Source organism: Poecile atricapillus, chromosome Z (genome assembly GCF_030490865.1).
Source record: "Poecile atricapillus isolate bPoeAtr1 chromosome Z, bPoeAtr1.hap1, whole genome shotgun sequence".
Classification (NCBI taxonomy): domain Eukaryota; kingdom Metazoa; phylum Chordata; class Aves; order Passeriformes; family Paridae; genus Poecile; species Poecile atricapillus.
The window spans coordinates 25784208-25796988 of NC_081289.1; the positions used below are offsets into that span (position 1 = coordinate 25784208).

General features: G+C 46.8%; 1 protein-coding gene across 1 annotated transcript; it reads left to right on the plus strand.

Moving 5' to 3' along the window:
• The first annotated feature begins 163 nt into the window (after window positions 1-163).
• LOC131592704 (eukaryotic translation initiation factor 3 subunit L) lies at window positions 164-9742 on the plus strand. The gene is made up of 13 exons (XM_058864409.1): window positions 164-337; window positions 418-466; window positions 573-783; window positions 1380-1459; window positions 1713-1774; window positions 3046-3115; window positions 3833-3906; window positions 4759-4930; window positions 5191-5345; window positions 6130-6300; window positions 7233-7730; window positions 8700-8780; window positions 9503-9742. The coding sequence occupies exons 1-13, from the start codon at window positions 305-307 to the stop codon at window positions 9539-9541; spliced, it is 1695 nt and encodes a 564-aa protein (XP_058720392.1). The 5' UTR covers window positions 164-304; the 3' UTR covers window positions 9542-9742.
• Window positions 9743-12781: the final 3039 nt, after the last annotated feature.

Sequence of the window (12781 nt, forward strand, 5' to 3'; positions counted from 1 at the left end):
GCGTCCTCTCGACCAATGGGAGGCGACAGAACTCGTGCATGCAGCCAATGGGGAGGGAGCGGATGAGAGCGAGGCGGGGCGGGAAGTGGAGGCGGTGACCAGGAGAGCCTGACTGGCAGTTATCTTCACCAATCAGATAGAGAGGAGGGCCACGGCCGGCCTGTGACAGCTCAGCAGGATGAAGACAGGCACTTGTTTTAGCCAATAGAAGGGCTCAGCCGCTCCTGCGCCCGCCCCGCCCTGTGCCCGCGCCGCGCCAGTCCCGTGTTTCCGCCCGGAGCAGTTTCCGTGCCGCGCCGCCGCCATGGCCTACCCGGGGGAGGACTACGACAACGAGGTGCGGACGGCGGGGTCTGGGGGGCGCGGGGGCCGTGTCCGGGCTGTTCGCGGGGACTCACTGCTGCCCTCTCCCCACAGGCCGCCTACGACCCTTACGCCTACTCCAACGACTATGATATGCACACGGGTGAGTGTGAGGGCCCCAGGCGCGCCCCGGGCCTGCTAGCGCCCGGCTGGGTCTGTGGGCCCGGCCCGGGCCGGGAGGCGGCTGCCTCACTGCTGCTTCTCCGCAGGAGACCCGAAGCAAGACCTGGCCTACGAGCGCCAGTACGAACAGCAGACCTACCAGGTGATCCCCGAAGTGATCAAAAACTTCATTCAGTATTTTCACAAGACGGTGTCAGATCTCATTGACCAGAAGGTGTACGAGCTCCAGGCCAGCCGTGTTTCCAGTGATGTTATTGACCAGAAGGTGTACGAGATCCAGGACATTTATGAGAACAGGTACATTACTACCTTTCCAGCAGATGGAAATCACTGTTTTAATTGTGGTGCCGTTCAAAGGAAAGGCTGACTACTACCTGTGCTGTTCCGAACTTGGGCTTTTTCTGAAACAGGTTTGGTTAGTGTGGGGGAAAAAGACCCCACATTTCCAGCCCATTAGGCTAATGTAAGTGTACATGAGTTGTGATCTGTCTGAAGGGAAGTGTCAGCCCTGGCCTAAGAGGAAGGGAGGCTGCAAAAATGGATCTCAGTGGTGTTAGTCGGGCAGTTTGCAGAGAGCTGTGAGGTAGCTTTGTAGCTTTTGTGTCTCTTCCCAACAGCTGCTTCACTCCGGCTTGTAGTCATGTCAGCTTGACATAGAGGGAATGTGGAAGTGACATTCATGTCTGTTTTGTGCCTGGGGGATTAATTGAAGTCTCACTGCTTAGTTTGCAATTCTCATTTTTTGCTTCAACACTGGACTTAGTAACAGGGGTTGGTGGTACTGGTCAGCTTTCACCAAGTCCAAGGCTTCTCTCTGTTGTCACCTCTGACTCCAGCACTGTCATACTGAGTGAGAAGTGGCTTCTCATACCGCATGTGTGTCTGTTTTTCAGCTGGACAAAACTGACAGAAAGGTTTTTTAAGAACACTCCATGGCCAGAGGCTGAGGCCATTGCTCCTCAGGTTGGAAATGGTGAGTCTTTCATTTTCCCTTGGGTTGTCAGAGAGAGAAGGAACTGAATGCCTCCTGATCCTGAGTTAGCAGGTGCACAGCTTTGTTACTGCCTGACTCAGTTGCCTTTGTTCACTCTGACAACTCCTTCAGCAGATGCCTGGCAAGAAGCCAGACTTGAGCAAAATGTCTTTTAGTGTCTCCCTTTATTGTTGTGGCAGGAGGCTAATAGGCCTTGTGGCTTGCTAATGTCCTCTTCTGTCGTGTTTTCCAGATGCAGTTTTCCTGATACTATACAAGGAGCTGTACTACAGGCACATCTACGCCAAAGTCAGCGTGAGTGTTTGCCCTGTGTCTTCTTGTGGGTTGCATGCTGGCTTCTCTTTGCCAGCAAACTTGACAAGTCTTGCTGCCAGTACAGTATCAGTGTTCCCCTTACCTTTCCAAGGCAGGATTGGATGGGTTTATGAGCTGCAAGTCACACTGATTTTAGGAAAACTTAAAATTCCTGCTTTTTCTTAGTTTAGTAAGGATTCACTGGGTGCTGAAAAGCAAGAAAGACTTGATTGTCCATCTGAGGCTTGTTAGCTGTCTCTTCAGGCTTGGTGGTGATGAGCATGCAGATTTCTCTGGTAGCTCAGGTGAATCAGAAGACTGGATCTGAGTGTTCAGGAGACTCTTTGTTGCTAACAGCAAATGTAATGGTGAGTGATTTAGGGAAGAAGGGGGTGTTGGAAAGTAACTGAATTTTTCTGGTTATTGCTTATATGTGTTGCTTTGTAGCTTCTCTTCAAATGAACAGGCAGTGAGAAGGGGTGTCACAAGAGGAAGGTGTCATTAAAAACCTTACGTGGGATCAGAGTGCCTTGTGAAAAGGGAAACATGGCTAGCATAAAAGATGGAGAAGAAGGAAATGAAGGGAATAATGCTCAGTGAGCAAACTTTGCATTTTTTTTTTAAGCTGCTTTGGAATCAGTGAGAAAGTCATAATACTTGGTTCTTAAAGGAAAAAATCTCAGCAGATGCATGACTTATGGGTAAATAAGTAATAACTGCAGTTTTACTGTGGACCAGAGGGTGGAGAAATGGGCACTTTTAAAAGGCTGCTGTGTTAACCCAAGCCAGGCTTCAACAGGAAAAACTGGTTTCTCAAGATGTGCTGTTAGTAGTTCTCAGACTCAGTGTCTCCAGCTGAGACAAGAACCAGTAGGTCAAAATGTTTAGAAATTATGTCCAGAAATAGAATTGTTGATCTATTAAGGCTTCTTGTGAGCAGAGAAGGAAAAAAAAAGGTAGTAGGAAGTTCTTGAATCTGAATAGCAGAGGGGAACAGGGAAGGTTAATGCAGAATATTCATAGGAGGTTTAACTGCTCAGCATCTTGGGAGAAGCTAGCTCTACAGGAAAAGTCATCCCTGTTTTGTGAGACAACAGTGCTACAATTTCAGGTTTTCTGTGTGATGCTGGTGGGTGTCCTGGCTGAATACTGGCTCTAGCACTCCTGAACTAGATCCTCTACTATTGTGACTGTCCTTCTTGTGCTGTTACCCATGAACTCCCCCCTGCCCTGCTTGAAATAAAGCAGACTCTGCTGACTTCTCTTTGCAGGGGGGGCCCACGCTGGAGCAGAGATTTGAGTCCTACTACAACTACTGCAATCTCTTCAACTACATCCTCAGTGAGTCGCTGCAATTAATTTCTAGTTTGTGAATTTTGGAGAGAAAGATTGGATGGAGAGGGCAGAGCTGAAGAAAGGTCAGAAGAGCTGCAGTGTTTATAAGAGCTTAATGTTTATAAATCTTCGGGGGAAAGGTATTTTATAAGCTCTCTCCATGTTTGAGTTTGTTGAATGAAGAGCAATTTACATCCATGAATTTAAAACCACAAAAAGCAGAAATAGTTTCCAGTGCTTTCTGAAATACTGTAAAGAACAAAACTTACTTATCTTTCTATCTTGCTGAGAACTGCTTCACCTATCTTTATAAAAAGTAAAATGAAGCAGTAAGCTAAAGAAAACTTGCAGTGTTTCACAACTGTTTACTGTTGTCAACTCCTCTTGGAACAAATGTTAGTGTTTGTGACTCTCTGCCAAACCTCATGTGGAGAATGGATCAGTTAGGATAAACCCCTGCAATCTGTGTTTTCTTGAGAGTTGATGCTGCTGAGCAGTCACACTCAAGAGATTAACCCTTTGCACGTTCACAGTCTTTGAAAGTGAAAGCAGTTGAGGTAGTCAAAGCTCAAAGTATCTCAGCCCTACTGGAAGCTTCATCCATCTGCTGCTCCATCTCCCATTTCAGGGAAATTCTTGCGTTCTTTAATTTGTCTATTCCTCCAGTTCTGACAGTACTCTTCCTCGCTGAAGGTGTTAACCTTCTCATTTGTTCTCCTGCAGATGCTGATGGCCCTGCTCCTCTGGAACTGCCCAACCAGTGGCTCTGGGATATCATTGATGAATTCATATACCAGGTATGTCATTATAAAACTGGACCATTTTAAGGTGGCCTTGCCTTTATTAGTTGTATAAATTTCCCATCTCTTCCCTTGCTGTGATTTCCATAGGTTGCAGGTTGAAAATCTTTGGTGATCACTGTTACTCTTGTGTTACCAGGTGGATGAAGTAGTTGTAAACATACAGATTTTTAAGTTACAGGGTGCTCTTTGGGGAATCTTGAACTTCTGTGCCTATTTCTCTTTCAGAACAAAATTCCTGTCTTTCTTAACCATTAGGGCCTTTATGCATGCATTGAGAGATTGATGACCTGATTTGAAATAAGCTGTGGTCTGAGATCTTGACGTTAAGATTTTTACACTGAGTGCAACAGTACAGATCATAAATGCCATTGGTTTTTCTCTTTAGAGAATATATTCCCATTTCTGTAACTTTTAATTATAAAGCTGCCTGGAATTCCTCAAGTGTTGTCTTGTCAATCTTGAGAACAAAAAGGACATGTGCATATAGGGGAAGAAGATGTGTGTATGCAAACATACAATAAACAATCTTATAATTTGGTCATTCTCTTTTCTACCTGTTCAGACAGAAAATTTGTGCTTAGTTGCCTTTCCTAATTGTTTAAGAGTTTAATTTTCTGCTTTGATCTGTCTCCTGGCCTTTCCCTCTGTACTGTATAACTTTTTGGGTGCTTTAAAGGTGATATGATCTGCCATTTTGATTTCCATGTGATCGCAAATGAAACTTTTTTTCAATGCAACTTGTAGTTTACTGTAATGCAGTTGTGTCAGCAAGTTGTAAGCTTAGTGCACTTAGCTGAGCATCTCCAAACAAGCTGCACATCATTGAATCTCTGCTTTTTCCTGCAGTTCCAGTCTTTCAGCCAGTACCGCTGTAAAACAGCCAAAAAGTCTGAAGAGGAAATCGATTTCCTTCGTTCCAACCCCAAGATCTGGAACGTCCACAGTGTTCTTAATGTGCTGCACTCTCTGGTAGACAAATCCAACATCAACCGACAGCTGGAGGTCTATACAAGTGGAGGTGAGCTTTGGGTGGTGCCAAGCAGCACTGGTGTCTGTGCTGCCTTGCTTTGATTTGGTCCAAGTTGCTTAACTTTGTTTGGGAGCTGCATCAAACCCATGATCAGTGTATGGATTGGCTGGGAATTGGTTCTGTTAGCCTTAGGTGAGAAGTACCAGTGATGACATTTCAGGCTTTGCTCCCTTTGTTTCAAACAGAAAAATATTGAAATGGAAGCTTGCTTCCTTGGAGGATGGCATTGTGGTTCCTTTTTTCCCTAGGTGATCCTGAAAGTGTGGCTGGTGAATATGGGCGCCACTCCCTGTACAAGATGCTGGGCTATTTCAGCCTGGTTGGGCTGCTTCGTCTGCACTCCCTGCTGGGAGATTACTACCAAGCCATTAAGGTGCTGGAGAACATCGAGCTCAACAAGAAGGTACTGCAACATGCTTTAACCCTTCTGCAGTCTTCCAAATGTCTCTGTTCAAGCATGCTGGTGAAAAATTGTTGTAGCGAGTCTTCCAGCTGAGGAACTGTTTGTATCTGCTGTAGTTGTCAGGAGTTCGTGGCTGAGCACAGCTGGAGCTTTGGCATTAAATCAAGCCATATGATAATGGCTGATGCTGTTGCAGCACAATTGCTCAGTTTTTTAGGAGGTTTGCCGTGTTGTGCAGGGCAGTGTTGTTACAGAGAATACTGCTGGAACTGCAAGTGGTAGTGCAGTAGTAACTACCTGAACACGCCATTCTTTCCTTTGTCAGTGGCTCTTTCTTGTATTTTTGACTGCTGTTCTCACTGTGCCTGATTCCACCTAGGCTGTTTTTGCCTTAGAATTGAGTGCTTCTTGTGACTATTAAAAGTTCAGCTGCTATGGGTTTGGGCCAAGGCTTGGCACAGATCTACATACGTGCTGTCTGGCACAGGATGTGGAGTGAAATAGGGAGAAAGGGAACTGAGCAGAGCAATGTTAGGCACAGAGCAAGAGTCCTCTCCTTGCAGGAAGCTGAAACTGGAAAACATAGGAAATGGGATGATCTAATAAAACAGTGAGGAAGCTGCTGCAGGGATGGGCGAGAGGTCTGGTATGCTGAATTAACTCTCTCCTTTCTCTGTTTGGGATGGGAGTGAAATCAGAAGATTTCACTTCACTATGGATTGTGGCTGACAAGCAGTTTGGATTGTTTCCCCTTTAATACAGCGTGTTACTCCTTCCTTCTCAGAGCATGTACTCCCGGGTGCCTGAGTGCCAGGTGACCACCTATTACTACGTGGGCTTCGCATACCTTATGATGCGGCGTTACCAGGATGCCATCCGTGTCTTCGCCAACATCCTCCTCTACATCCAGAGGACAAAGAGCATGTTTCAGAGGACAACCTACAAGTATGAGATGGTAAGAGATAGAATAGACTAGACTTCCCAAAAGAGAAAGCTGCTGTCTTCTTTCCCATCCCTCCTCTATCACCTGATAGCTTACGTCTAATAGTCCAGCTCTATTATCCTGGGCTTTGTTGATGGTGATGACTGGGGATCCTCTGAACTCCTTTGCCACAAATGACAATATTTTCTCTTAGCTATGTTACTAGTTACTTAGAGCAGGGTTGTTAATGAGTATCAGCTGCTGATGATACTCTTGCTGATGCTCCTTCAGACTTAGTTGTGTTTCTAGTCCAGTGCTGCACTTCAGGTTGCTGCCGTTGTCAGATATATTTCCATTATCTGATAACCATTCACAGACATGGCTGTAACAAAGCTCCTTTCTCTTTCTACCTAAGCTGTCTTACCTTCTGATTTTGGTGCCTGTTTTACCTGCTGTCATTGTTTTATCCTCATGATTAATTCCTAGCTCTTCGTTTAGCCAAATCCTGCTAGTCTGAATTCCATGACACTTCAAAAAGTTGGACAGCCACATAGCTGTCCATTTCATCCCACACTCAGCTAAATCTTCTTTCTTGGTCTTTTCTTCACTGACCTCCCTGATAACTGTCCCTTGCCAGGAGATAGTTGTTAAACTGTCTGCCTTCCCTTCTCTGCATGTTCTTGTACCAAAACAGTCAAATTCACTCGTGCCCCTCCGGGTTCTGCATGGCTCTGGATGCATTTACTCTGCACCTTCCTTTTGTCCAGCCCTCTCAGCCTTGATGTGTCATTCATCCATTTGCTTTGCCCAGAGGCACTGCTTCTTTGTGCTGTCCCCCTTGAGCATTAGGACCGTCAGTGCTCTATGGAAAGGATCTTCCTCTGCAAAGTGCAGCTGCCAGCTCTCTTGGGCACCCTAAAGCCTGAGCACACTGTTGTGCTGACAGGGTCTCCTCTCTGTCTCAGATCAACAAGCAGAACGAGCAGATGCACGCGCTGCTGGCCATCGCCCTCACCATGTACCCCATGCGCATAGACGAGAGCATCCACCTGCAGCTGCGTGAGAAGTACGGGGACAAGATGCTGCGCATGCAGAAGGGCGACGCGCAGGTCTATGAGGAGCTCTTCAGTTATGCTTGCCCCAAATTCCTCTCCCCTGTGGTGCCTAATTATGACAATGTGCACCCCAACTACCACAAGGAGCCCTTCCTGCAGCAGCTCAAGGTCTTCGCTGATGAAGTTCAGCAGCAGGCCCAGCTCTCAACCATCCGTAGCTTCCTCAAGCTCTACACCACCATGCCTGTGGCGAAGCTGGCCGGCTTCTTAGACCTCACAGAGCAGGAGTTCCGTATCCAGCTGCTCGTCTTCAAACACAAGATGAAGAACCTGGTATGGACCAGTGGCATATCTGCCCTGGATGGAGAGTTCCAGTCCGCCTCTGAGGTTGACTTCTACATTGACAAGGTTGGTATCTGCCACTTGCTGGCTGGGAAATTCTTTCACCCAGGAAATTCTTTCACTGGCAGCACTTAGTTTTGTTCCATTCTGTGGGAGACATTCCTTCTTCCTTTGCCATTTATAGGGCTTGGCTACCCACAGTGAAGTTATAGCCCTGCATAAAAAGAGTGTCAATGCATGGAGAGAGATGGAATATCAGAGGCAGCTTTGGCAGTCAGCATATCTAGAAAACAGACACTTTCCCAGGACATAAGGAACTGCTGGACAGTGTTCTGGGAGGTGATAATTGAGTGACAGGTAGTGCTGCTGTTTGTGTGTCAGGTGGGATTGTCCTTGTAGTGTCCCCCACATCTCTCCCTTCTTTGACAAAGCAGAGATGCTGTTTGGTCGTGTTACAGGTCTGCTTTGCACTGGAACAGCATTTAGTTGTGGTTGCTCTAGGAGGAATCTAAACACAAGGTGTGGGGCTATCACCATCTGCACTTGGAGCTCCAGCAGCAGGAAGTGTAGCAAAGAGTCTTGTAGGACTTCAGTCAAAGAAGATAGCAGTAACCATTAGGTTTCTTGCTAGGAAGGAGACCAGGTTACCCTGTGTTCTTGGTCCTTACAGCAGACCTTGTTTTGCAAGGTCTCATGCCATGTCTCAGCCCAGCTCTCATGGCATATAGCATGACTGAAAAGAGGGAAATGTGATCTGGGGTTGGAACTGTCAAACTGCTGCAAGGAAGACAAAAGCAGAGTGTGTAAGAATGTGGGAAGTGCACACAATGTGAACTGGTGACCCATCCCAGGCAAAGGTATGAGGGAAGGCAGCCTAAGGAGAACTGGATGGATGCTGTGGGACCAGGCAGATCAGATATGTATGATGCTGAACCATGGCTGGGGTGAAGCTCCTTAGGTTGATCCATGTGTTTGGCAGTTCTTGCTGTCTTGCAGCACAGTCCTTTTCCTCATCTCATCATGTTCTCTTCCCAGGATATGATCCATATTGCAGACACAAAGGTTGCTCGACGTTATGGAGACTTCTTCATCCGCCAGATCCACAAGTTTGAGGAGGTGAGGCCCAGGCAGGAGAGCTGTGTAGCTCTGTAGGAAACATGGGGCAGTCACTGGGCTGTGTAGGCCCTCGAGGATCCACACTTGTGTGAGACAGCTGTGTAATTCCATGCTGGACTTAGCCTTGGCTCTGCAAGGCACTGGGCAAAGGCAGGTGTTCTAAGCAGCAGCTGCTGGCCTTTGAGGAATGGTGTTTTTGTGAGAAGTGCTCAGTTGAGCCACAGTGGAAAAGGAGAAGAGTTAACTGTCCATTGTAGCTAGATAAATGTGGTGTCCCTGTCATTAACCCAACCAAAATCGTATCTCTAACTTCATAACTATGCCTCTAGAAAGTGGCCTCAGAGATTTCTGGAGCATAGATGGCTTCAGCATTGGGCTTGGCAAGGAGGTGACATTCTATCACTGCTACACTCTCCCAATGGAGATTGTTCTGCACTGGAAACTCAGAGGGCAGAATACTGAGATGTGGGAACTTAATACAAGATTGTGGTACCGCTGCTACAAGTTTGAATCTTCTCCCTGCATCTTGCTCTGCTCTCTTGGAGAGGAGACAGTTCTACTTATTCCCCTTCTGCTTGACACACTGTATTTGCTCAAGAGCTCTCTTGTCAGAGAGTTGGAGAGGAAGGAGTTAAGAGGCATTGGATAAAGTCTGCTGAGGGCAACAGCAGTGTGTATCAATCACTGTGTATTTTTCTGATCTTTGCTTTTTCTAATTCCAGCTGAACCGGACATTGAAGAAGATGGGCCAGAGACCCTAATGTGGATGCAGTGCAGGCCTGGGCAGAGAAGTGGGTGGGGAGAGATTATTCTCTGTGTTGAGGGAGGGGAGCTCAGAGTTCTGGCATTTCTGGAATCTCCTGTGACTCAGAAGGTATTTTGTATTTAAATATGCAGACTTGTTTGGCTCAAACTATCCTACAAAGGACAAGACGTCTAATAAATTAGTGGAATTTTCCTGATGAGCATTTGTATTCATTTATTTTTCCTCTGTGGAAGAATATAACTGCATCTGGAGACATGGGCAGCTGCTGTTGGCTTGTGCTCTTGTTGGTTCATGGTGTTGCAGGTAGCAGTAGGGACCAGCTCTGTTTAGGTGCTCTATACATTGACCATGCACAGTAAAGAAGGAAGGCTGCAGAACTGATGAACAGGGAGAAAATGAGAAGTTCCACAGTGTCTTCACAGGATATGGGAAGAGATAATTATTCCTTTTAGCTAATATTATTCCTTATAGCTTTTACCACATACATTGAATAGACCTGAGTTGTAGTTAACGTTCTTAGAAGATTGCATTTTTGCCTTTCCCCCCCTCTGTTTTATTTTAATTGGTATGGAGCAGAAATGCTCCAAAGTGGACTGTCATGTTTTTAAAGGAGAGGGGAGAATTTTTGTAAACATTGAACCGATATTAACTGGTCATCTGATGAAATGTCCTTGCTGGAGGTTGTGTTTTATTTCAGAAGAAGTGATGCCCAAGACCTAGCCCTTAATTTAATTGAGTTCAGTTTCTCTGGAAAACTCCCCGAGGGCCTTTAATTTATTAAAACCCTTTAAGTGCAAATTTTCCTTGCTCTCCAGCAGAAAATTGGTAGTGTCTTGAAAAAGGGGGGCGAAAAAAAGTTGAAAACAAGTCACATAAAAGGGAATCAAGGACCTGCAAGTATTGGGGAAGAGAATGCAAAGAATGAATCGTATCCCTCCACACCCTCTCTCCCTTTTGCCATCTTTAAATAGTTTGATGTTTGAGTGGTAGAAACAGGTGCAAGAGGAAAACCTGCCTGTGTAATAAAAAGCTACACAAAGCATGTTTCAGATACACCATCTGCCTCTTTGTACCTCTCCCTCTCATTCTCTTCCACTGAGAGAGGGGACCTAGCAGTCCAGTTTGGCTCTCTGTGTGATTCTGTTTAAATGAAGGGAATAATTAGCCTTTGTTGGATTATATTCTGTGTTTGAATGAGGGTCAGGTTTCCAGTGTCCTAGATACTGCTCAAAAGTAAACTCTGCTTCCCATTACAAGTAACCTAGGCGGGCAGGGTGCAGGCAACACAGTGAGATTAAACAGCCAAAATTTGGCCTTCTAGCTGCTGGTGTTGGTGTTACAGATGCTAGGAGCTCCCTGTCTCCAGTTCTGGAGGGTTTCAGGCAGCCATGTCATTAAGAAATTAAAGGACTGAGATGCCACTGCATTGCAGCAGCCTGTGGGGAGTTGTGTTCATATCAAGCAGAATCTGTTCCATTTTGATTTTAGGACTGGCACTTTTCCTTCTGTGTGTTTGCCAACAGCAGCCCAGTAAACATAGCTGTCAAACAGCAACTGCCCTACTTTTCTTATTATCCAAAGCCTGAATCTTTCACAGGACGTGCTCAGGTGGGTGTGATACACAGCATGAGAACCCTGGCAGGTATCTCCATGATCAATTCTAGTTCATAGCATAGCAAAGGAATCCGACGTGTTACTGGGATTTTAGTATCTGTTTGGCATGTCAGAATTACAGATTTTTAATGCATAAATAATCTGATGCACCTAAGTGCATTATCATCTAAAACACTCCAGTGGTTACAGGCTGTTCCCAGGTCTGTGAATATGCTGCTGCTTTGTTTCCATCTGCCAGAGCAGCTTCCAAAGGATGCACAGAGACCATCCACTGATCTCCCTGGCTCCACGCCTTCTCTGAGGGACTGCCGAAGGTTAACTGAGCAGGACTGGCACTTGGTGGAACAAGGCCAGGAGGAGCTTGCAGCTCTCACTGGGTGGAAAGATGGGCTCAGTGAGCTGCGGTGCCTGGCACTGCTTGAAGCCAGAGGAATGCAGGGTGTTCAGCAGCATCAACAGAGCCCCGCTGGTGCTGGGAAGGCGCTCCGGAGGGAGGTGGGGGTGGCTACAGCTTGAGCCTCGCCTGCTGCAGCAGGGTTTGGTGAGTGGAAGTGGTTCTGGACAAAATGCTTTTGTCAGAGGGAGCCACAGTACAGGGTCATGGACTCTGTGTCCTGGTGTCTGTGACCTACAGTTGTGAAGGCGCTGAGCTTAATTATGGAACCTGGAAAAGTCAAGAAAACTTCCCTCATCCTGCTGTCCCTTAGGATACAACAGGAAGAGGCAGCCAGGCAGATCTGGGGGATGCTGAATAGCCATCTCAATCGTTACAAAACCAACACAATGTTTCGTTTTCTTTTTTTTGCTACAGAGTAGTTTTTCTTGTGATTTACACCCCAGTTTATTTCGGGCACTGAGTGGGGAGATTTAAGAAACCAGTCAATTTATTTTTCAGTTGTTAGTTCTGGGACCGTAGAATGATAGAATGAAACAATGGAGTAGAAGAAAGAGGGTGCCACGCATGAAATCTGAGTAAAGGGAGGAGTGTAGAGCTCATACAAAATAACTGCACAGAACGGACTCTTTAAAGATTTGGAACTGGCAGCAATAAGCTCAACATCAGTATGATGGTTTGGTCTTCCGCAGAAGTAGCTGTTGGAGTGAAAAGAATGCTAAGCCAAATAGAGTAGCCTTTAATAGTGTGCTTCCCCCCTCTTGTCAAACCATCACCCCGAGCGTGCACGCCAGCTCCCGTGACAATCCATCGCCTCGACGTTGTGGGTTCCTGAGATTGTATCGCACTCTTCCTCCGCTTCTTCCAGGGCTTCCTGTGAAGCGCTGCCTGTGACTCCGAGTGTCCTGATCTTCAAAGCTCTCCTTGGCCCTGAGCCTACCCTGGGAGCCACCTACGTCCCAGATGTACTCCACCGCCACGGCTCATGCCCCTAGGACTGCTGAGAACTGCTTCTGCCTGGAGCAGCCTCTGTCTAAGCCTGAGAGGGATCCGGAAATCAGGTTCCCTAGTGGTTTTTAATCTAGCTGAATTTAAATCGTATTCAGGCCCAGCTCTTTCCCCGAGGTGGGAGAGGGTGCTCTGCCCAGCGCGCCGCCCTGCTCCCGGGGAGCGCCGAGCCCGGGGGCCCGGGAGCTTCCGCGGCGTGTGCGGGCCCCGCCCCGCGCA

Coding starts and splice junctions, on each gene's coding strand:
- LOC131592704 (XM_058864409.1), top strand. CDS start 305: ATGGCCTACCCGGGGGAGGACTACGACAACGAG. Junction 3,116..3,832: donor TCTCTTCAACTACATCCTCA/GTGAGTCGCTGC, acceptor GTTCTCCTGCAG/ATGCTGATGGCCCTGCTCCT. Junction 3,907..4,758: donor TTGATGAATTCATATACCAG/GTATGTCATTAT, acceptor TTTTTCCTGCAG/TTCCAGTCTTTCAGCCAGTA.